Here is a 24,728-nt window from a genome sequence, read left to right as displayed (position 1 = left end):
GTCTATTTTTCTTGGCCAATGTTCTACTTTGATTCAAGATGAGGAATCTTCTCATACATGCAACTTTCATTTAGAAGCAATTTGGCTCTATACAGTTTTCCGTTTTCACACATTTTTGTTCACTAATGTTCCTATCCAAAAATTAATTGCTATTCTTATATTCCTTAATCGATTATCTAGACCGTAAGGTTGGTGGGACGTTGAATGGGAAATATTCAATCATAGAAGCAATATGCGTTCATGCATTTTGAACAAGGAAAAAAATGAATCAATTTTTTGCTGCTTAATTAACCATGGCCACGTAAAAGAGTGAGTGAATGGGCTAATTTCTCATAATATATCCCAAAAAATAAAAAATCAGTCAAATGTATGTCCGACAAGAGGTACGTATCAAACCATACCTGAGTAGCACCAACGCATTACTCGGTCCGCATTGGTGCTGTTCTTGATTCCAATTCTTTCATGGGGGCCATGATAGATGTATGTATTTCAATGGCACATTCGGATTTCTATGCCACGCATGCAGATTATCGAACTAGACTGGATATCCACAGGAAATATGCTCACAATGATTTCGATATGACATCTTCAGGTTTTATCTATGTGCATTTCGTTTTTAAAATTTGATGTTACATCATTTCCACTAGAACTCTCCATTTAGCACTTGCAAAGTAAATTGTGGCCTGTATCATCTTTCTGTCATATATCCTTCTTTTTTTTTTTTTCCTGCTGTAATATACTGCTTAAGCCAGAAGAACATGCATTGAAGGTCCTTCCTGATGCTGATAATCAAAAGTCAAATCTAATGTCCCCTTGTAAACATATTTATTTGCTGATTCAAGTATTTTTAAATGGCGTCTTCAATGTCATGGTCAAAATTATTGTAAGTGTGAAATTTATAGATAACACTACAACTGAAAAGTGTGACAAAAATGATAATCGCAGGGGTGGCCATTTAGATCAAAGTTCGTATCAATAAAAAGGTAAAATACTATTATGGCCAAGGAATTAAGATCACGATGACTAATTCTTTGTTTTCTTCAAATGCAATGCAGCCCTTGAACTGATAAAGAATGAAGAAGTGCATAGTATTCTTGGGCCTCAAACATGGACAGAAGGTAAATTAGTAACGGAACTTGGAGGGAAAGCTCATGTCCCTGTAATATCCTTTACTCATAGAGGCGGTTCTCTTTCCTATACACCAAGCCCTTACTTCATTCGACGTACACCAAATGACTTAGACCAAGCAAAAGCTTTTGCTTCCATCTGCCAAGGATTTGAATGGCATGAAGCAGTCGTTTTGTATCAAGATACTAACTATGCTACTCGGTTTCTGTCTATGCTGAATAAAGCATTTCAAGATGCTGATATCCGGCTTGCACACGTGGTTGCCATCTCAACATTAGCTGAAGACGGTCACATCGTGAATGAACTGGAAAAATTGAAGACAATGCAAACTAGGGTCTTCTTAGTGCACATGAATGCTGTACTTGGGTCTAGGCTATTTCTTCTTGCCCAAAAGGCTGACATGATGAGTGAAGGATATGCCTGGCTTGTCACTGATAGCTTGGGCAACTCCTTGAACTCTATAGATTCTGCTGCCATTGAATGCATGGAAGGTGTTTTAGGTCTAAGGGCTCATGTACCGAAGACAAAGAATCTAGACAATTTCAGAAACAGGTGGAAAAAGAATATGCTTCTGATGAAACCTGAAAGTACGGGGAGAGAGCTAAATGTGTATGGTCTGTGGGCATATGATACAGTTTGGGCACTGGCAATGGCAGTAGAAAATATTGGACCGGTAAACCCTGTCCTCTTGGATATCAACAACAGCAAGAGTGGAAGTGACATGTTCGGTGTACAAATCTCTCAAATTGGCCCAAAACTTGTAAGAGAACTCCAGAGCATAACATTTCAAGGCTTGACTGGGGAGTTCTACTTAATTGATGGGCAGCTGAAAGCTTCAGCCTTGGAGATAGTCAACGTGTTTGAAACAGGGGATAAAACGATTGGTTACTGGACACCTGATCAAGGAATTATGCCAAAATTGTCGTTGAGCACTAGACAATCATATTCAACTTCCATAAAGGAACTAAAGACCATTATATGGCCTGGTGATTCAGTAAAACATCCAAAAGGAGTGGCTATTCAGAAATTAAGAGTAGGGGTCCCCAAGAAATATGAATTTATCAATGTTCCAGACAATCTTCACAGAAACCACACTAAGATCACTGGTTATGCACTGGATATATTCAGTGCTGTAATGGTGCAGCTGAATTTTAGTCTTGATTATGAGATCATCCCTTTTACAATTGAAAGTGGACAATGTAATCGAACTTACAATGCTCTTCTTCACAATGTGGGCAAGGTTGGTTTCTTCTCATTTCTGTGTCTTTGTTTCACGATTTTTATTTGCTTTTAAGAACTGTTTGCTTGGTGACAGACTTACAGAGAACCAGTGTGGCATCAATCTGATATTGCTTTCTCTTTCTTTTGACGCTGCAATAGGCTTTTGATATAGCTGTGGGAGACATAACGATTTTGGCTGACCGAGCACGATATGTTGACTTTACATTGCCATACTCTGAATCAGGAACTGTTTTTGTGGTAAGAAATAAAAAGGGGAAAGGCATGTGGAGTTTTGTAAAACCTTTTAGGTGGGATCTTTGGCTGACAATTATGAGCGCCTGCATTTTCATTGGGATAGTCCTCAGGCTTTTGGAGCATAGAGAAAATGAGAAGTCTGATTCTGCTGGAACAAATAATCAGAAATTTGGATTTCTCTTTTGGTTTCCAATTTCTATTCTCGCTTTCCCTGAAAGTAAGTTCTCCTTGACACGTTTTCTAATGAATTTTCTAAATGTGCTGTTCCTTGACCAGTATAAATGTTTGTAGAAGTTGCAGAGATTAGTATTTCCCTATCTTCTACATATAAATGGATAGTAAATATTGAGCTATCAACTCGAGTAATATTATAATCTGTTCTGCTGCTGACAGAAAACATGGTTGCCAGCCACTGGTCGAGGTTTGTGTTGGTAGTGTGGTTGTTAATGGCTTATATCATGATGCAGAGCTACACCGCAAAGCTATCAGCAATTTTCACAGTAGATCAGCTAGATTTCAGATTTTCAAATGACTATTACATCGGCATCCAAAAAGGTAGCTTTACAAAAGATTTCTTGGTAGATCGTCTCCATGTTAACGAGTCAAAGATCAAGGAATACTCAACTATTGAGGACTATCATTATGCTATGAATAAGGGGAGCGAAAATGGAGGAATTGATGCTATCTTTGACGAAATCCCTTATATGAAGCTGTTTCTTGATCAACACGACTCCGACTATAAAATAGTTGGCACTACATTCAGGACAGGTGGATTTGGCTTTGTAAGTTCTCCCTCCCTCTTTGTGTGTTCCATTCAGGTATACTAGGACAGTATATGAGCATGCTTCAACACTGTCACATGGTCGGAAGCATTTGTACAATATAAGATGTGAACTTTTAAATAAAGATTTTTTTTCTCGAGAAAATTGCAATTGTGTGCATTGACATGTGTTTCTTTATTTCTGCACGACAAATTCTATATTTATACATGAAAATATCATACAATGTTTCTCCAGGCATTCCCTTTGAAGTCTCCACTAGTTGTTAACTTCTCAAGAGCAATCCTATCAGTGACAGAAGATGAAAATATGGGTGCAATTGAGCAAGGGAATTCTGGACCTAAGTATTCCCCTTTTAATCAAAGTGATTCAGTCAACAAGCAAAGCCTCAGTTTAACAGCTTTTGATTTTGGAGGACTTTTTATTCTAGTAGCCTCAGCTCTGTTATTTGCATTGTTCTGCTCTGAGACCTCAGTCGGTCAAAAACTGACTGAAAGGGTCAGGTACTATCACCACAGATGTTCCGTTTTCCTATCATTCGGGGGGAACGAACCAAAAGTTAACTCGACAGTCAATCCTGATCGTAGTGGAGATTCATTCAGTGAAAAAGAACAAGGGCCTGATGACTCTGATAGGGTAAATTTAGATGATTCGTCTGGACCAGGCACACCTGCCCGTGAATCTGAGCAAAGAAATGCGGACATTTCAGCTACAGATGGTCAAGCAAATGAATCTGAGTCTGAGCAAAGAGGCATTGCTGTTTCTGCAAAACAAATCAGTTCATGAAGTACCAGAAGCATGTAAATACTGAAGCAAGTAGGATATAATCTGAATGTTTGTCTCAGGCTTCTTTGGTGCTTTTTAGCACAAAATTATTCAAGTCACAACTTAGAGGGCTGAACATGTTGCATTAAGCTATTCCTTATGGTTCATCGATTTTTATTTTAGCTAGTTACTAAGCTTTGGTTCGCCTGTCTGTGAATCGATGAGGGGATCTACATGATTTTTTATTTTTTGTTTATTTGGGTTCGATTATTTGTTTAACAACAGCAACATATTGTAGATTAAGTAGATTCACATTCCGGCTTCTAGTTGTAAATTTACTTTATTTACTCTTTTTCTTTTTTTCCCTATTCTATGCAGGAAATCCATACTGATTCGCATATGATCTAGGAAAGCGTCCAAGCATTTTTTATGTCAGAAACATGGATGCTGTTCCTTTAATACCAAATAATCACGCTTAGGTTGGGGCATCCTTCTTTAAAGGAATGTAGAAGTGCACCTATTCGTACACAGGTAAATTTTCAGATTTGTCAGGATGTACGGACTCCGAGATTGTGGTCTCATAAAGTACCGCAAGGAATCCTCTGTGTCACACCCTATCACACTCTTTATAATCTCGCCAAGTGTTCCTTAATAAACCAAACCCTCAAATAATCCAACTCGGACCATGTTAAATTGATTAATCGATTAATCGGATAGATAATTTAATCTCTTTAACCAAAACCAAGTAAAATAAAAACTCTTTAACCAAAATCACAATTTATCAGGGAAACAAACCTAAAACCCAAACAACCTCTGTCCTCTCTTCGTCGTCTTCACCATTCAAACATCTTCACCATTCACCTTCCGTTGCGCAATTTATATGCATCACTGACAAAGTTTAATATCTTATTCACATGAGGCAAAAGTTTTTTGGCTTTTATGCTTTAGTAGTATGCTTCACGAAAGCCAAGTTAGCCACACGTTGACTGGAACAACCACAGTATCGGGGCGGTCAGAAATTGTGAGCTGCTCCTTCAATTTTTTAGCTTTTTTGCTTTAATGGATTATCGATTTTTGTCATGGTGTTACTTTAATATCACATCAATTTTGTGGACTTGAATTTAGATACAAATTACTTGAGTTGAATTTACTTGAATTAGCAATCAAAAATAAGATCAACAATTGCGTTCGTCTGTGGAGACATTTTGGGGATTTTTTTTCAAACATCTGCATGTTTTTATTTTCCTTGTAACTTTTCAGTGGGCTATTTATGTAATACAATAGATGCATATGGTTACCTTGATCCAATCCTAGGATGCATTTAGTGGCTGCAATCCCAGGTACTCTTGCTAGTCTTTCTGAATTACGTAGACAGATATAATATCATGGTTCATATTCATGTTGTAGTAATAAGTAGTATCGAATATTATAGCAGATGTAAATTCAATTAGATTCGCCATTACTTGATCCTAGTGTTGTTGGGCTACCTAATCAAACTGCTCAAGCTTGACGAAAGACAAGTTGAGAAGGCTTTGCTTGTGTTGATCACCACGCAAGTTTGCTTTGGTTCATTTGCAGCTGATCTGAACTTTCTTGAAAATAGCTACAGAGTAGTATATAAGTTTTCTAAGGACTTGAATTTACTATACTTGATATTTTGTAGATCTTAAATGCCTTTCTTCTCGTTATATTGCACTTGATATTCAAACATTGTTATAAATTTTGTGGAAATAATAAGCAGCAATATATCTCAACATGTTGATTAATTTTTTTCTCAATTCTGAACAATTTTTTTGTTTGACTTTTTGTGTTTTCGATTTTCCTTTTTCCTGTGGCTGCATTATTCTCAAAAATTACAAAGGTTATGTAACCTCAGGAGTAGATGTCTAAATATAAAAAGAACATAGCAGTTGTGAATATGATGGTTTTGTTCAAGATCTTCTCCATTTTTTCCTGGATCTTTGCAAGGTGACATTTTTTCTTTTTTTTTTCCTAACTGTTGTTTAGGAACAAACATGGCAACTTTTTTCGTGGAATTTGTATTCATGCAAATAGTCTTTGCTTACCTCTTCGGCTGCAGTTATTTACTCAGGATATAGTTGCAAGCAAGGATGGTTCTTCACACCGTGCAGCAGTGATCCAAGTTTGAGGTCAGGATGTAATTTCCTCTGATTTGCGATTTTGTTTTGTCTGTTTGTCTTTTATGTTCACATCTAATTTGAGTGAAAGTTTTATGGAGTGGTGCATTAAAGTCATCTTTTGCTATCTACTCTCTTCTGAATTTATACAATGTATGTCAATATTTTCATATTATGCTAGTTGTGAGAACCCGTATTTTTTTCCTTAATGTTTTTCCTTGGGTTTTTCCCCTTTAATTGCATGTTTTCTGCATTTTCTGGCGTAGGAAAATTTTCTTGGTGAATTTTATGAGTAATTATAGTTTTTAGATGATTTTTCTAGTAGTGAGAGTTTTTGAGAAATTAAGAAATATATGGACGTGGGACCCACTAGTGCGAAAGTTCGGAAAAATTCGGCCAATTAGGTTAAATTCCGGATACTGTGTAAAATTTATCGGGTGTTAAGAGATAAGTAGAGTGTGTGAAATGATTGATGTGAGAGAGAAAAGAAAGGATAGGAATGCATTTATTGTAGTGCCACATGTCACCATGATATTGGTTAGGACTTAAGAGTTACTATTCCAATTTTTGACCTTTTGACCCATTTAGTTAAATATCTCCAAAATTCACTAAAATTCCCTCATTTTTTCTTCTCCATAGCCGGCCCTCTCTCTCTCACAAAGAAGGAGAAAAACCTCTTCAAACTTCAAGCTTTCCATTAGCTTAAATCATCTAAATCAATTACATAAACTAGTTTCCATTCCATACAACTTTTCCATTTAGTGTTGGTGGTGAGTTTGGTGAAGTTTTTGGAAGAGCTAAGGTGGTCTACAACTCCTCTTCTCTTGTATACTAGGTAAGTGATGATTGACTATCCTCTTACACCTAATGATGTTGAATTTATGCCTAATGGTGGCTATTGTGTTAGAAATTGTGGTTTATTTCTTAGTTTGAAGTGATTTGGTTAAGTTTTTATTTTTTTTGAGGAATTTTCTGGTTTCATATGATCTTGATGGTGTGGTTGTTTTTGATGGTTGGTAATAAGGGGCTATGGCTCTAGTAGGTGCATATGATAGGAATTTGCAACCAATTTCTGTTTTGGACCAAAAATTGAAAAGTAAGGGTTTTGTGATGAACATTCTGTCCGAAATTTTAGGTCCTAGATGGAGGCCGAATTGGCCTTTGCTAAAACATGAAAGTTGTAGGTATTGATGAGTTTGAAGTGCCTGAAAAATTTCAGGGCATTTGGAGTAGTGTAGAGTGAGTTATGCCGTTTTTACTGTTGCTGTTCTGGGTGATCAGAATGTGCGAACTGCACTTGTAATTGGCCATTTTGACTGGAATTGCTTTGGATTTTGATGATGGTGTCTTCTGATGAATTGTATCTTGATGTCTTAGCTATCATATGCCTTTGGAATCAATGCATTTGGACCTGTATAGACTGACTTGGACTGATTACAGTTTTGTGTGATTTGGGAACCTGCAATTACGGTTCTGGTTTGGTTTCTGCATTTTTGACCTAGTTGTGCTAGGATTTGGACTGAGTGGCCTTCTACATTGTTGTAGCCCTGTCTTTTAGCTTCGAGATGGTGGGTCTTACACCCTCATCCGATAAGCGTAGCGCATTTTGTGCCATTACCGCATTAGGAGGCCAAAACTGTTTTTGTTGTTGGGTTACATGAGTTACATTTCCTGATTTTCTGGTTTGCTATAGTTACATTTTCTGGTTTGTTGTTATGCCGTTCATTTATTTTCTTGGAAATTGAATGAGTTAAAGTGGTTTTGGAAATGTATTTTGTATCAAATTGGGTGTATTTCCTTGAGAATTTCATTGGGTCTTTCAAATAAGGATTCGAGGGCTAGGTTCTAGTTAAATTTGTATATTTCCGCAAGACAACTAATGTGACCATTTTACCATTCGAAAACAATATTTCTTAGTCTATCAAGTTGGGTTATAAATTGTTCTCGTTAGGTATTTTCCGTCGGAAACTTAATAACCTTTTTGGAGTTAGTTTTGTTTATCAACCCTAGTTATTTCATTCACTGGCCCTAATGGACTCTTTTCACTTTAAAGTCACCTTTATCCGTTTTACTCGCTTTACTCGTGATTAGCCGAATTCCTTGATTTCACTTACTTGTTTTGCTATATGACTTGTAATATTCTTTCTCGTTAAATCTTAGGTTTTCTCGGTGACCGAGGGTAATATCTGGAAGAATATATTGCACGTTATTTTGCGTTATTAGGTGAGTGTTCCTTGTTTGTTATGTTTCATGATTATATGGCTTGTATGAATGATTGATAAATGTTAAATGCTTTCAATGATTGCTAAAACGAGTTTTTGGGGCAAGTGTGTACTTTATCGCACTCGGCCTAAATGATTGTGAAAGTTTCAATGATTGAACGATTGAAATGTTATTTGTGCATGAATGTAAGCCTTTGGGCTGAACTGGCCATTGCCCCTTGTTACCGGTCGTCTCGAGTCAGAAGCGGACTCGGTCGGGCGATTAGGGACTTGGGTGAACGTTTCGGTATACTCGAGTATTACCTTGTAGGTTGGTGGAGCCTGGCCAAAAGCCAGGGACGGGGTGAATGAATGAATGAACGAATGAATGAATGAGGGTTTGACTTATATAAAATGCATTTTCAAATGATTGGAGACATAAGGGAATGAAAGGAGAATGAATGAACGAATGGCTCCTTGTGAGCCCGTATCCTTTTCATGAATGTGTTTATCGCTTTATTTGTACTTGTAACTTGAATTATTGTTTATATGTACTGAATGCATTGCTTCTCTTATTGCCTATGTGTGCGGAACCTCACTGAGCTTTCCAACTCATTCCTTTAGTTTTTGTTTTCCTTAGCAGGGGAAGTCGTGCAAGGACGGAAGCTACTTATAGACTAGCCGATCTAGTACTTTTGACTCTTTTGTTATGGTTCTCGCCCCAATGTTTTGTGGGCTGGTTGTATGGAGAATAGAGAACCTTTGTACATAAGTTGTATTGCTTCTGGGATGGTTATGTGTATAAGTTTACGTTTAAGTTTGGAATTATTGTTATTTCGTTTGCTTTGTGGGTTTTATTGCCCTTTTCTTATAGTGACTGACTGAGTCCCGGCGAGAGTTGGGCAGACGGTCCGCCGAACCCTATGGTTCGCCTTAGGGGGCGTCTTATATTCTACTTGAAATTTGGAAGAGATGAGGAGGGAGTTTTTCTTCAGTTAGTCTTTGGATGCATTGTTAACAAATGGTAAAAGTAGCTTCTCCTTTCTGCTGTGAGAAAGAAGCATCCTCAACAAGGGCTTTTTGGTTGTTAACTGACGTAGCTTTTGTATGTTGATACTATATCTGCCATATTTGCAGTAGTAGGTCTTTTGCTATTATTTGAGTTTCATGTGTTTGCAGTTCTGCTTGTTTGGTTTTCCATATCTTTCATACACAATTTCATGTCAGCATAGCACAATGTTCTGTAAAACCTACAGCTTAACTGGTTAAACCATAGTTGCCTGTGTACTCCTTGTGTTAGTTTTTCCTGTATTTTCTTCTGAGAATCAATATTGACTTATCCAGAATTGGGAAGTATAATAGCTGTAATAATGATATCTGATACTGTTGTTGCTTTGCTTATTGTACAAGTATTTTGAGGCTATGTATAGATTGGCTGTTTAGTCATATAGGTATGTTTGTCTTGGTTAATTAACTAGATATTTGCCATTCATTTTTTGATGTAGGGGACTGAAGAACATTCTGAGGATACACATAAAGAAGGTCAATTGTTCAGACTGGGAGCAAATCCCTATCCCAGCTAGGTTTGTTTTACTATATAAATATTTGGTGATTTTAATGGTTGTTTCTGAGAACTCAATTTGTTGTTCATGCTCGGATACATAATTGCATTTAGCACGTCTAAGATTATGTTGTAGATGTTGCAGAACTCAAATTTAATGGTTAGTGTTGATAAGAAATCTATCAATAGAAGTACCTGAGTCATTAACACAAAAAGATATTTTTTTTCTTAAGGATTCGTTGAAGTACAGTGATCTCTTTGAATATACAAGGCAAGTTATTCTGACTAGTATTGATGAGTAATGAGTTCAATGAAATTACACGAGTGATTAACCATCTTGACTTATGCCTACATGATGATTTGGTATAAAAATTCAACATGCATTGGTTATAAATATTCTAAAGATTTTTATGCCCCACTAAGCCCGGCTACTTGCAACAAGCTGTTCCAAAGCAAGTGACATCCACAAAGATGGCCAACAGATTTCTGGTGTATAAGTTTCTCATGCAAATTTTGTATATGATCTCGAGTGATAAGTAAGCAAATCAAAGGATTCTGGCAGTGTGAAGAAGCCATTTCATCTAGAAGATTCTTTTAGCGGACAGTATTTGTAGTAGGGTCGGTTTGGAATGCGAGCCTGTTGCCCCCAAATTTGACTTGACATCCTTACCAATTCGGTTATTTCTTATTGTGGCTTATCTTTATTAACCTTCATGTAGCACAATTTTCAACTGATAACTGAAGTTTGTGGCTGTTATTTGCATATGCTTAGCTTAACAATGATTTCTTGTTGCAGTGTTAGATCTGTAGTTGCCCTAAATCTTCCTAGTTATGGAAGTGGAAGAAACCCATGGGGAAATTTGAAGCCAGACTATTTGGAAAAGGTAAATGTCGTTCCAACCCAAGGCTTAGAAAAGAACGGTGATGTGCCCCTCACCATCTCTCTTGCAGAAAAGATTTGAAGGTTGGCAAGACTAAATGGTTCTCTTATAATTGAGAAATTTTTTTTTGATGCAACATAAACATTATATCGATTGCACTGTGTTGGGCTAGTGGTACCCTTGTAGGTCATCTATCACCATAAATGATAACCTGGTTGGTTGACCATTCTGGACTTCTATTTTTTTAATTGTTGACATGTTGTAGTCCTTTGATCTATTTATTATTTTGTGAGCTCTTTAACATTAGTGACTATTGTTAGGACCGGGCCAGGAAATAGACAAACTCAAGTTAGGACAAAGTAGGCGGTATAACCGACCATATAATAGATAGGCGGTAGATACCGGCCATATAATAATTAGGCGGTAAAACCGACCATATAAAGACGGATAACAAAGCAATTAAAAGACACAGAAGATTTACGTGGTTCGGTCAAATTGACCTACGTCCACGGGCGAGGGAGGAGCAATATTTCTACTATGAAGAAGAAATACAAAAGCCGTAGGAAAGTGGTTCCTAGGCCAATAGGCACTTACAAAAGAGTTTAGAAAATATTCCTAAACTCAAAATAAGAGAGCCTAAAATATTTAACTGAATGGGCTAAATGACTCAAGAAGCTAATAGCCCATATAACTCTCTTTGAGTGGTGCAAGTTAAACTTCTCAAAGGCCTTCTCTATTTATAGGAAACAATGGAGGCTATTCCCTCAGCTTCTGGCGATGTGGGATTACAAAATTCTGCCACAGTCAAGAATCAAGAATTGCGGCTGCAGCAAGAAGTCAAGAATTGCTGCTGTGGCTGGACTTTAACAAATCTCCACCTTGGCATAATTTTGAGTACCACTATCGACAATAGTAAAATTTCTCCACCTTCTCCACATAAGCCCCAATGGGCGTAAATCACCAACAATGAACACCAATCAAATCCAAGCACTGCTTGAATTTGTAAACTGGAAGAGGTTTCGTAAACATATCGGCTGGATTGTCCTTAGTATTGATTTTCTGAATAAGGACTTTTCCCTCAGCAATGATATCCCGAATGAAATGATACTTCACATCAATATGCTTCGTCCTCTCATGATACATCTGATCTTTAGTCAAGTGTATGGCACTTTGACTATCACAGTGAATATCAATAACACCTTGATATAGACTTAGCTCGCTAAATAAACTCTTCAACCACAAGGCTTCTTTGATTGCCTCGGTCACAGCCATATATTCTGCTTCAGTAGTAGACAAAGCTACGACAGGTTGTAGAGTAGCTTTCCAACTAACAGCACAACCGCCAATGCAAAATACATAGCCTGAAAGTGATCTTCTCCTGTCAAGATCTCCAGCGTAGTCTGAGTCTACAAAACCAACCAAAGTGTTATTATTTCTTCCAAACTCCAAACATGCATTTGAAGTACCTCGCAAGTATCTGAGAATCCACTTCACAGCCTGCCAATGTGCTTTTCCAGGGCAAGACATATATCTGCTAACAACACTGACTGCTTGTGCAATATCGGGACGAGTACAAACCATTGCATACATAATACTGCCGACTGCACTGGAATAAGGAACCCGTGCCATATAATCTTCCTCTTCATCTGATTTTGGTGATTGAGCAGCAGATAGCCGAAAATGGCTAGCAAGAGGAGTAGATACTGGTTTAGCATCTTTCATGCCAAAACGCTCCAAAACTTTCTCAAGGTAATTTTTCTGGGTCAAGAACAACTTTCCTACTCCTCGATCTCGCTTGATATCCATGCCAAGAATTTTCTTAGCTGCTCCTAAATCTTTCATTTCAAATTCACTATTTAACTGCAGTTTCAAAGTGTGAATTTCTGACAAATTCTTGGCAGCAATGAGCATGTCATCAACATAAAGCAGCAAATAAATGAAAGAACCATCATTTAACTTCCGGAAGTAAACACAACTATCATACATGCTCCTCAAATAACCATGACCCAACATAAAGGAATCAAACCTTTTATACCATTGTCTTGGAGACTGCTTCAATCCATATAAGGATTTCTTCAATAAGCAAACATGGTCTTCCTTACCTTCAATTTCAAAACCCTGGGGTTGTCTCATATAAATTTGTTCTTCAAGTTCGCCATGTAAGAAAGCTGTCTTAACATCAAGCTGCTCTAACTCCAAATTATACATGGCTACTAAAGCAAGCAAAACACGAATAGAGCTATGTTTAACAACAGGTGAGAATATATCATTAAAATCAACACCTTGTACCTGACTATAGCCCTTTGCAACCAATCGTGCTTTATATCTTGCATCTTCAACCCCTGGAATACCTTCCTTCTTCTTGAAGACCCATTTGCATCCAACAATTTTCTTAGCTGACGGCGGCTTTACAAGAACCCAAGTTTCATTACGATGAAGAGATTCAATTTCTTCATTCATCGCAATCAACCACTTTGCAGAATCATCACAAGAAACTGCTTCTGAATAGGTGGAAGGCTCACCAACTGCATCAGTTTCTTCTGCAATAGACAAAGCATATGCAACTAAATTTGCATATCTTTGTGGTGGTCGAATGTCTCTCCTTGCTCTATCTCTGGCTATGGAATACTCTTCTTCTTCAGAACTATCTTCAACAGTAGATTCAGGTGTATCTACTGGCATTTGAATAGAAGATTTGGTCTGAGAAGGACCAGAACTGCCAATATCAAGCTCCACCTGCTTCTGTGTACTATCAGTAGTACAAGGACTGGAAGACTCCTTCTTAGAAGATAACATAGACAATTCATCAAAAGTAACATCTCTACTGATCACAAATTTTGGAGATTTGGGATCAGGACACCATAATCTGTATCCTTTCACCCCAGAAGCATACCCAAGAAAAATGCACTTTTTAGCCCTAGGCTCCAATTTTCCATCATTCACGTGCATGTATGCTGGACACCCAAAAACTTTTAAATTGGAGTAATCAGCAGGAGTACCTGACCAAACTTCCTCAGGAGTTTTGAAATCAAGAGATGCAGAAGGAGAACGGTTGACAATATAACAGGCCATATTGATCGCCTCTGCCCAAAAGTCGTTTGTCAACCCTGCATTGGAGATCATACATCTTGCTCTCTCCAAAAGAGTTCTGTTCATACGTTCGGCCACACCATTTTGTTGAGGCGTCATCCTGACGGTGTGATGCCGAACAATTCCTTCATTCTTGCAGAATTCATTAAATTCACCTCCACAAAATTCCATGCCATTATCTGTTCTCAACCGCTTAATGTGTTTTCCTGTTTGCTTCTCAATCAAAACTTTCCATTGCTTGAAAGTTAGGAAAACATCATTTTTATGCTTAAGAAAATAGACCCAAACTTTCCTTGAATAATCATCAATGAAAGTCAACATGTACCTGGCACCACCTTTAGAAGGAGCACGAGAAGGACCCCATAGATCGGAATGAATGTAATCGAGAGTACCTTTTGTTTTGTGAATTGCTGGTGAACTGAAGCTGACTCTTTTCTGCTTCCCAAAAATACAATGTTCACAGAATTCCAATGGCCCGGTACTTTGACCACAAAGAAGTCCCCTTTTGCTTAGTATGCCTAAGCCTTTTTCGCTCATGTGCCCCAAACGCATATGCCATAATTTGGTGATGTCTGTATCTGACAAAGATGATGTTGAAACAGCAGCAGCACCTGTAACAGTAGATCCCTGCAAAATATACAAAGTACCAGATCTGTGTGCCTTCATAACAACAAGAGCTCCTCGAGTGATTTTGAGAACTCCGTCTCCACCTGAATACCTGCACCCGATAGACTCAAGAGTGCCCAAAGAGATGAGATTTTTCTTCAAATCTGGAACATGTCTAACATCTGTGAGCGTCCTCACAATACCATCGTACATTTTAATTCGGATTGTGCCTTTGCCAACAACTTTACAAACAGCGTTGTTGCCCATTAAGACAACTCCACCTTCAGTTGATTCATATGTTGAAAACCAGTCCCTATTGGGACACATATGATATGAACAACCCGAATCTAAAATCCACTCATTGTTAGACCTAAAATTATTTTCCGTTGCACAGAAAATAGTTCCATCATTCTCATCAGCTGCTATACTAGCCTCAGCGGATTCAGTATTTTTCTCAACAAATTTCCCTTTTTGCTTTTCTTTATTTTTCAATTTAAAGCAATCAGAAATAACATGGCCCTTCTTTTTACAATAATTGCACACCACATTTTTATGTCTGGACTTGGATCTACTTCTATTTTCTGTGTTTCTCTTTTCAGATCTACCCCGAACAAACAAGCCATCGGCTTGACTCCCACTAGTTTCCCCAGTAATATCTCTATCTATCTGCTCTTTAGATTTTAATACAGATTTAATTTCCCGATACGAGATTGTTTCCTTTCCATAAATCATAGTATCACGGAAATGCTTAAAAGATTGGGGAAGGGAACACAAAAGTAATAGGGCTTGATCTTCATCATCAATTTTCGAATCTATATTCCCCAAATCCATAATAATGGAATCAAATTTATCAAGATGGGAGAGTATAGATGTACCTTCAGACATTCGAAGCATATACAAACTCTGCTTCAAATATAGCCGATTCTCGACTGTCTTCTTCATATACAAGACTTTCAATTTATCCCACATAGCCTTGGCCGAAGTCTCCGTTGCTACCTCACGCAATACCTCATCGGAGAGATTTAAGATTATGCTGGATCTGGCCTTCTTATCCATATCGGCGAAATCCGCATCCTTTACATCTTCTGGTTTGTTCTCGATTCCGTGAATCGCTAGATCAACTCCGTCTTGAACAAGAATGGCCTCCATCTTGAGCTGCCACATTCCGAAGTTGACATTCCTGTCGAATTTCTCGACAACCGTCTTTGTTATCGTCATTGTTGCCACAAAATCTGTAACGTGAAATTTGTCTCAAAAAACTGGCCAAACAAATATGCAAGTCTCGTGAGCGGGCCCCACAGGGTGAGCGGACCCCACGAGATAAGCGGGCCCCACGGGATGAACGGACCCCACAAGGTGAGCGGACCCCACGGATGAACGGACCCCACAGGATGAGTGGGCCCCACAGATAAACGGACCCCACAGGATGAGTGGGCCCCACAGGATGGACGGACCCCACCAGATGAACCTGTCTTGCAAAATATAACAACCAGCTCTGATACCAGTTTGTTAGGACCGGGCCAGGAAATAGACAAACTCAAGTTAGGACAAAGTAGGCGGTATAACCGACCATATAATAGATAGGCGGTAGATACCGGCCATATAATAATTAGGCGGTAAAACCGACCATATAAAGACGGATAACAAAGCAATTAAAAGACACAGAAGATTTACGTGGTTCGGTCAAATTGACCTACGTCCACGGGCGAGGGAGGAGCAATATTTCTACTATGAAGAAGAAATACAAAAGCCGTAGGAAAGTGGTTCCTAGGCCAATAGGCACTTACAAAAGAGTTTAGAAAATATTCCTAAACTCAAAATAAGAGAGCCTAAAATATTTAACTGAATGGGCTAAATGACTCAAGAAGCTAATAGCCCATATAACTCTCTTTGAGTGGTGCAAGTTAAACTTCTCAAAGGCCTTCTCTATTTATAGGAAACAATGGAGGCTATTCCCTCAGCTTCTGGCGATGTGGGATTACAAAATTCTGCCACAGTCAAGAATCAAGAATTGCGGCTGCAGCAAGAAGTCAAGAATTGCTGCTGTGGCTGGACTTTAACAACTATAATTGTAATTAAAATCCAGATTAAGAGTATTAAGCAGAACTTGCAAAAAAGCTCCAACTGTTGTTTCTCCCTAGTTCCAAAAGTGCAACATAAACCTTTGTGTAATTATTTCTACTTTCACCTTTTCTTAACACATTTTAAAATGGTTATACATAGTTGCTGTAGATTGCAGATACTTCTTTATATTTTCCCTGTTTTCGACTTTTGAATTGCTGCTTCTGTATTGCCTTTTTCTTGCATCTAAATCATAAGTTCACCTGAAATACACACACACACTGTTTGATTTGAAGCTTTCGTAGATAGTTCTCAAAGAACGCATGTTATTGTATGTTGATATGGTTTCCTTCTCCTCAATTGTTACTTTTCAGAAAGGCTTCGTTGAAGCGCATGCTGATGATGGTTTGCTAGAAATTTTTGGTCTGAAGCATGGATGGCATGCTTCAATGGTTATGGCTGAAGTGATCTCTGCCAAACACATTGCACAGGTACTGAAAGCAGAGTGTTAGCACAAACAAAATAATATGGTCATGACCTCAGCACTTTAATTAGGTTTTGCTGGTTGGAGTTAATTTTTGCTTTGACAGTCGGCTAAGTCTTTAGTTCTAATGGCTTTTCCAGGCTTCAGCTATTCGTTTTGAGCTCAGAGGGGGAGAATGGAAAGAAGCTTTCATGCAGATGGATGGTGAGCCATGGAAACAGCCAATAAACAAGGATTTTTCGACATTTGTTGAAATGAAGAGGGTACCTTTTCAGTCAGTTATGGTTCATGGAGACTAAATTCAACAGCTCCTCTGGTTTTCTGGACAACTATGAATGACATTGCGAGAGCTTGTCTGCCTGTGATTATTGTAAATCTTTTTTTTCCCTTTGAACCTAATGTTATAAAGTTTACTGCCTTGGCTATTTGTGTACAAACACCGCAGTTTTCAACCCTTGTAACTAAAGTCCCCGTTGCACGCTTGTTTGTCTGCAACAGTTTCACATTTGCATTAGACTTTGTAATATTATAATTTCATCAAAGAATTGCAAAGTTCTTGCTTTACTTCATAAATTTTTAGTATTTCTCAAATATTAGAGGCTATTGGTACGATGAGTTTTCATACTCTTGTTTAACTTGTACAGTTTTTGGTTGTATGGGAAGGGAACGATTAAATTTACCATCATGTGTGCTGATTTTTTTGTGGCTGGTAGACTTGTTCTTTTATAAGAAATATATGTCGATTCTTTTACTGTAATCAATTCTGAAACACACAAAGAAAAATAATAATGTGATTATAGGAATTCTCGAGAAAACAATAATAACGTGATTATAAGAAAAATAATAACGTGATTAGAGGAATTCTCGAGAGAACGGAGCTTTTAGTTCCGTACAAAGGTGAGATTTAATGTGGTACACCATTTTTTTTTTGTTTTTTTTGCAGATTCTAGAACTTAGACTGTCAGGATGTGTTCTACAACAAATGACTGAAAAAGTTGAATGCAAAATGCAGCTTCTACAGAGACTTTTGTGAAAGATTTTAGCTGCTTTTGATGACCACATGAAAACATGAATAGATTTAAAAAATCTCAGAATCGAATATTTGAGTTTGAGTCTAACTGATTTATAACACACGCATTAGGTAAATATTATTGAATTGAAGCAACCTTTCCCCATAGGTGGGGTATACACGCGGTTTGGAATCTTTGGAGATATAATGACAAAAAATAGGTTTCAATCTTTTGTTTCTTTCTGGCCATTGCCGTGGCCGCTAGGAATAAGATTTTTGGATGGATAGCCAGTAGCATCAAGACTTCTGACTTATCCTTACTTTTGGATCGTGTCTAAACCGGTTCGAGTTAGGGAGGCTCATGCATAGTTAGTTCCATCACGTAGTCCTATTCATCTACTTTACGCAATCCAAGGTACAAAAGTGGTTTGTTTGGATTTGCACCTCTTATAGTTATTTTTTTTTTTAATTTCACATGCATCCCATCACAAAAAGATCTACAATATCGTTTCAAATAATCTCTTCACCGAAATTCATCAAAGAAAATGAAGCTCTAGTAATAATAATGACAATATTAATATATGTGGATATTGATTTACGCGCGTGTGCGTTTAGATTCATGAATTTGAAGCCCAACTTTAATCTTTTTACTTAATCCTCCGTCTCTTTGCAATCTCCATGGTATCAAGCTACTAAAGTGTGGCCAATCTCCATTGGCAGTTAGAAGCACTACATTCAATTCTTAATTCTTAAAGACAGCCTGGGCTCTCCAAACTCCAACGATGTTGAAAGGCTATAATTCTTTCTGTAGATGATGGCTTGAAGATCACGACGTTTAAAACATCTTGTGGATCTGGATGGGAAATTTCCTTGGAAAGAAATTCTTTGTCCTATCTACGAATGCAAACTATGTACTGTTTGAATCTCAACCACGAATATATAAGCTAGAGAGGAGAGGAAGGATCATTTTGTAGTTACGTACGTGACGACAATTAATGATGGGGTAACATCTGCGGAAATTTCTCATCAAATCAAGCAGGCCATCCATATATTTTTTGACTGCCCATATCACAACACCAATGCAACTGTGACAAGGGAGTAGTTGATGTTAGCATCAAGAAAAAATTAGTTAGTTGATGTTACTGATGCATAGAATTTGGAGTTGCAGGATCAAATATGGTGGAATCTTTGGCTCATTAATTGTAACTTTGCTTGAATATAAAATTAAAGGATGACTAATTATCAATGCATTGCGACCATGACCTAGATGACATAATAGGTTAGCACGAAACAAGTATGCCACGAAGAAGGCAGGAAATGATCGATCTTGTGTGTTTGGATAGTAAATTATTTGAGATAATTTTGTGAAAAAATACTACTGTAACATTTTTTTTGCTGTGATATATGCATGTGAGATAAAAAGGTGATTGAAAAATGTGTTAATGATGCAAACAAGTCAGTGTATGTAAATAAGGTGTAAATAATGTGCATTCCAAACACAAGTGTCTCAAAGTGCTGTATATATTGCATGCCACGCTTTCTAGGCTAAATTTTGGAGTCAAACTAATTTCTTGAATTTTCGGCTAAATTATTTTCTAGAATGTGTTCTGCCTGCTGCCGGAAATTTCATTTGACTAGACTATAATTGAAATATTCCTAAAGGAGACATGATCAAAATGCCCAGTAAAATTTGGATGAAACTCTCTTTGTAGAACAGCATGAATTGTCTAATGCCAGTTTCAGAAATGGTTGTGTTAATTCCCTGGTCCAAACCTTACTCTGCCTACTTTCCAAGAAACTTCAAGCTCCATGAGATCCCATTCCCATTTCCAAGTGCATTCGCATTGTACCATTCTAATTGCTACGGGCTCCATAGTCCATACTGAATATTGAATTCGTCAAACTTCTCCTAGTCAACTTGTCGAGAGGGAGAAAGGGTCCCCGCCGGGGGAGGAGGGGGGGGGGGGGGGGGGTGTAGGAAGGAGGGCAGAAAAAGACTCGTACTTCCTTACTATAGCTCTCAGAATCGAATTCAGGGCTGCCATGTGGTTCAAGTACTCTTCTTCCTCAAGGAAAAGGAGAAGTTCAATCTATATATATCATCCCAAAATTGTCTGATGGAACCTTAGATTGGCTATTAAATACACTATCATTAATTCTTTATAAGGCTAAGAAAAAGACTTTGAGCAACAGGGCCAAAAGTTAAAAATGCCTCTAATGAGAAATTGCAATTTCAACATGCTTACTATCAGACGCTTCCTGTCCTTCAAGTACGTGATATTTTTTCTGATGTGGGATGGAGGATTTGCTACTGCTGCAGCTGGAGATGAAGGAAAGAATGCAACTGCAGCACCAACTCATTTCTCAGTACACATTGGAACAGTTCTTGATTACAATACTTCCATGGGAGCCATGGCAGATTTATGCATTTCTATGGCGCTCTCGGATTTCTATGCTGTGCATTCAGATTATCAAACGAGATTAGTTCTTCACACGAAATATGCTCATGATGAATTGGATGGAGCATCCGCAGGTTATAATGGAATATTTGTGCTTCTAGTTTTGAAATTATTGCTGCTACATCATTGCCATAATTGAAGTCCTATTTTTAGCAGTTGCAAATATTTGTTCCTCCATCTCAGCATTGGTTATGTATCACCTTTTTATTGAAGTCGTCAGTGTTCATTTGTTGTTTCCATAATGCTTCTCGATGCATAATGGTATGCATAGAGGTTCTTTCTCTTCTGATTATGATTCTAAAACTCATCTTTCCTCCACATACATATTACTCCTTAACTTGAATCATATTTATTTGACACGTTCAATTTGGTGATTGAAATGTTAATACTATCAAAGTTTTGTATTTGAAAGCCTCCAAAAGATTTTATTGATGGAAAGAAATGTCAAAGTCTTCCCCTATATAATCCTGGATGAAAGAAATTAAACTCTGATACACAACCTTGAATTTTCATTGGAGCATACAAATCGTACTATGTGAAACAGTTCTCAATGATGTAAAATACAAAAATTTACCAGGACTAACACTGTTTTCTTGGAATGGAATGCAGTCTTTGAATTGATGCAGAATGAAGAAGTGCATAGCATTTTGGGCCCACAAATGTTGACAGAAGATGAATTTGTGGTGCAACTAGGAGGAAAAGCTCATGTGCCTGTTATATCCTTCAGTGCTAGAAGTCAATCTCTTTCCTCCAGACAAAGTCCTTACTACATTCGGACAACACCAGATGATTCAAACCAAGCGAAAGCTCTGGCTGCCCTCTGCCGAGGATTTGAATGGCATGAAGCAGTCATTTTGTATGAAGATTCTGATTATGGCAGTCAATTTCTTTCCAGGATATATGATGCATTCCAAAAGGATGACATTCAAGCAGCTTATGTGGTCCCAATCTCGACATCAGCTGCAGACCATCACATTCGGAAAGAACTGAACAGACTGAAGACAATGCAGACTAGGGTCTTCCTGGTGCATATGAATTCTGAACTTGGATCTAGGCTTTTTCTTCTTGCCAAACATGCCGGAATGACAAGTGAAGGGTATGCCTGGATCATTACTGATGGCATAGGAAATTTCATGAACTCTATCGATTCTGATGCTGTTGATTCCATGGAAGGTGTTTTAGGCCTAAGGTCTTATGTACCAGCATCAAGAAATCTAGAAAATTTCAAAACCAGGTGGAAGAAGAATATGCTTCTGATGAAACCCGAGAGTACATTGACAGAGCTAAATGTGTATGGTTTATGGGCATACGACACAATTTGGGCATTAGCGATGGCGGTGGAAAAAATTGGACCAGTAAATCTTGGCTTCTTGGAGTCAGGCAACAGCAAGAATGGAAGTGAGATTTTTAATCTGAGAATTTCTCAACTGGGCCCAAAACTTCTAAGAGAGCTCCAAAATACAACATTTGAAGGCTTGTCTGGAGAGTTCCACTTAATTGATGGACAGCTGAAACCTTCACCTTTGGAGATATTCAATGTTTATGCAACTGGAGACAGAGCAATAGGTTATTGGACACCGGATGGAGGAATAACACGAAAATTAGCTTTAACAGGTCGCCTGAAATATTCAACTTCCACAAAGGAATTAAAAAGCATTGTCTGGCCTGGAGATTCAGTAAAGCAGCCAAAAGGTTGGTCTATTCCTTCAACAGGGAGATTAAAAGTGGGGATCCCTAAGAAAAATGGTTTCACTGAATTTGTCAATGTTTCAACAGATCCTCAGACAAAGCAGGTTAAAGTCTCTGGTTATTCAATAGACATATTCCTTTCTGCATTGCAACAGCTACCTTTCAGTGTTGATTATGAATTTATTCCTTTTACAAATGAAAGTGGACTCAGTAATGGAACATATGACGAACTTCTTCAAAACATACTAGGCAAGGTTGGTATCTTCTCACCTCTACTTCTCTCTCTTTCTACTTGTTACTCAGTTTTGGGATGCTTGGTAAATTGACATATATAAACGATGAATAAGTATACAATCATTCTGATATAGCTTTTCGTTCGTTTTGATGATGAAATAGACTTTTGATATGGTGGTTGGTGACACAACGATTTTGGCTGACCGGACAAAATATGTTGATTTTACACTGCCATACTCTGAATCCGGAACTGTTATGGTGGTTAAACCCAAAAAAGAGAAAGACATGTGGGTATTCAAAAAGCCTTTTAGTTGGGATCTTTGGCTAACGATTGTCAGTATCTGCATTTTTATTGGAATAGTCCTTCGAATATTAGAGAACCGAGCAAAGAAGGATTCAGATTCTCTTAGACCACATGAACAGCAACTTGGCTTGCTCTTTTGGTTTCCAATTGCAGTTCTCGCTTTTCCTGAAAGTAAGTTACCATAGCTCTCAATTTCTAGTGAACATCCCAAAATGTGCCTTTCATTTTCCATGCCTTTATTACACAAAGAACATATTTTATGTTCTGTGTTATGTCTTCTGCAAATAAATAAATGAAATAGCTTTTACCTTCTGCTGCTAACAGGGAATATGGTTGTCAACAAGTGGTCGAGGTTTGTGTTGGCTGTATGGTTGTTCATGGCTTTCATCCTGATGCAGAGCTATACAGCAAATTTATCAGCAATGTTTACAGTAGACCAGTTTGATTTCAGATTTTCCGATGATTATAACGTTGGCTGCCAATCAGGTACCTTTATGAGGGATTTCTTGATAAATCGTCTCCACATTAATTCGTCAAGGATCAAAGAATACTCAACCATTGATGAATATCATGATGCCATGTCTAATGGCAGCAAAAATGGAGGAATTGATGCCATTTTTGATGAAATCCCTTATATGAAACTGTTTCTTGGTCGATATGATTCCAAATACAAAATAGTTGGACCTACGTACAGGACAGATGGATTTGGCTTTGTGAGTAATCTAACCCTTTTCTCTCTTCCTGTTAGGTTGATTTTCCCGTTTCGATGTCGATGATTTATCTATTATGGCAATAATTTACTTCTAAATCTACAGAATTTTCTCCTAATTCTTATGGTTCGAGAAAATTGCATCACCAAATCATTTTTCTTTCTGAAATACATCTGATGATATGCAGTAATTTAACATTGTAATTTAACAATGTTGATCCAGGCACTCCCATTAGGATCTCCACTGGTAGTCCCTTTCTCAAGGGCAATCCTTGCAGTGACAGAAGCTACAAACCTGACTGCAATAGAGCAGAAAAACTTTGGACTTAGATACTCTTCTGATAATCAAAATGATGCAATCAACAAAGCTAGCCCCAGTTTAACTGCTTACAACTTTGGAGGACTTTTTATCATAACAGGCTTAGCATTGATATTTGCACTGTTCTGCTCCGAGACTCCAGTTGGTCGAATCGTCGCAGTGGCAACATCTTATGGCCACAAATGTTTCTCTTTACTATCATTCAGAAGAAACGGCAAATCAAGGGGTCGCTCAATGGTCCATGCTGATTCCAATGGAGATTCATCTAGCGAAGAAGAAGTTCGAGGGCCTGACCAGTTCAATGTAAATGATTTGTCAGGACCAGGCATAGATCATGATTCAGGGAAAAGCCATCTAATTACTCCAGCTAGAGATGGTGAAGCTAATGAAACTGTGGAAAGTGAATCAATCCAGGAAGTTCAGCTAACTGATCAAACAAGCACCGATGTTTCAGCTAGACAAACTGGTTCTTGAATAAGCATATAGTAATGTAAATATTTCAGACAGGAAAGAAAGGGAATCCCAGGCTTCAATGGTTTCAGCAAATAGTTCTTGCAGCCAGCTTTTGGGATGCAGATGATCCGGGACAAACATGAGCGGGAGTTATTCATGCTGGTTAATCTGTAGACCTTTTAACTGAGCCTGTGCTCTAGCCTTTTAAATAGAGCTTTGGGTACAATACATGTAGACAGCTACTTTATCTTTCACTGTAACCATGGTCGAGTTGTTTTGAGCAGCTACCCAAAAAAAAAAGAGAAGGGATTGTGTGGTTACATAATACGGCACATATTTTGCCTTTGTGTCTAATAATGGAATGAAATTAATAGTGTAATAA

At 37.9% G+C, this 24,728-nt stretch overlaps 3 protein-coding genes across 4 annotated transcripts; all 3 read left to right on the top strand.

Moving 5' to 3' along the window:
- The first annotated feature begins 463 nt into the window (after nt 1–463).
- LOC113775546 (glutamate receptor 2.2-like) lies at nt 464–4,462 on the top strand. The gene is made up of 5 exons (XM_027320476.1): nt 464–592; nt 1,056–2,368; nt 2,509–2,821; nt 2,998–3,386; nt 3,621–4,462. Exons 1-5 carry the CDS (start codon nt 472–474, stop codon nt 4,167–4,169), a joined length of 2,685 nt encoding a protein of 894 aa, XP_027176277.1. The 5' UTR covers nt 464–471; the 3' UTR covers nt 4,170–4,462.
- Nucleotides 4,463–5,448: 986 nt separating this feature from the next.
- Nucleotides 5,449–17,743, top strand: LOC113772942 (diacylglycerol kinase 7-like). The gene is made up of 6 exons (XM_027317439.1): nt 5,449–5,488; nt 6,229–6,298; nt 9,993–10,070; nt 10,845–10,932; nt 17,061–17,177; nt 17,311–17,743. The coding sequence occupies exons 1-6, from the start codon at nt 5,464–5,466 to the stop codon at nt 17,467–17,469; spliced, it is 537 nt and encodes a 178-aa protein (XP_027173240.1). The 5' UTR covers nt 5,449–5,463; the 3' UTR covers nt 17,470–17,743.
- A 2,490-nt stretch (nt 17,744–20,233) lies between these two features.
- LOC113773190 (glutamate receptor 2.5-like) lies at nt 20,234–24,728 on the top strand. 2 transcript variants are annotated; one of them, XM_027317766.1, is made up of 6 exons: nt 20,234–20,712; nt 21,248–22,330; nt 22,415–22,581; nt 22,724–23,036; nt 23,190–23,578; nt 23,798–24,728. In XM_027317766.1, exons 1-6 carry the CDS (start codon nt 20,388–20,390, stop codon nt 24,365–24,367), a joined length of 2,847 nt encoding a protein of 948 aa, XP_027173567.1. In that variant the 5' UTR covers nt 20,234–20,387; the 3' UTR covers nt 24,368–24,728. The 2 variants fall into 2 exon arrangements, with proteins under 2 accessions (XP_027173567.1, XP_027173566.1); XM_027317765.1 differs by having other exon boundaries at nt 21,248–22,581.

The sequence above is a fragment of the Coffea eugenioides genome, chromosome 6, assembly GCF_003713205.1.
Source record: "Coffea eugenioides isolate CCC68of chromosome 6, Ceug_1.0, whole genome shotgun sequence".
Lineage (NCBI taxonomy): Eukaryota > Viridiplantae > Streptophyta > Magnoliopsida > Gentianales > Rubiaceae > Coffea > Coffea eugenioides.
This window is presented reverse-complemented; position numbering and strand designations above follow the sequence as displayed.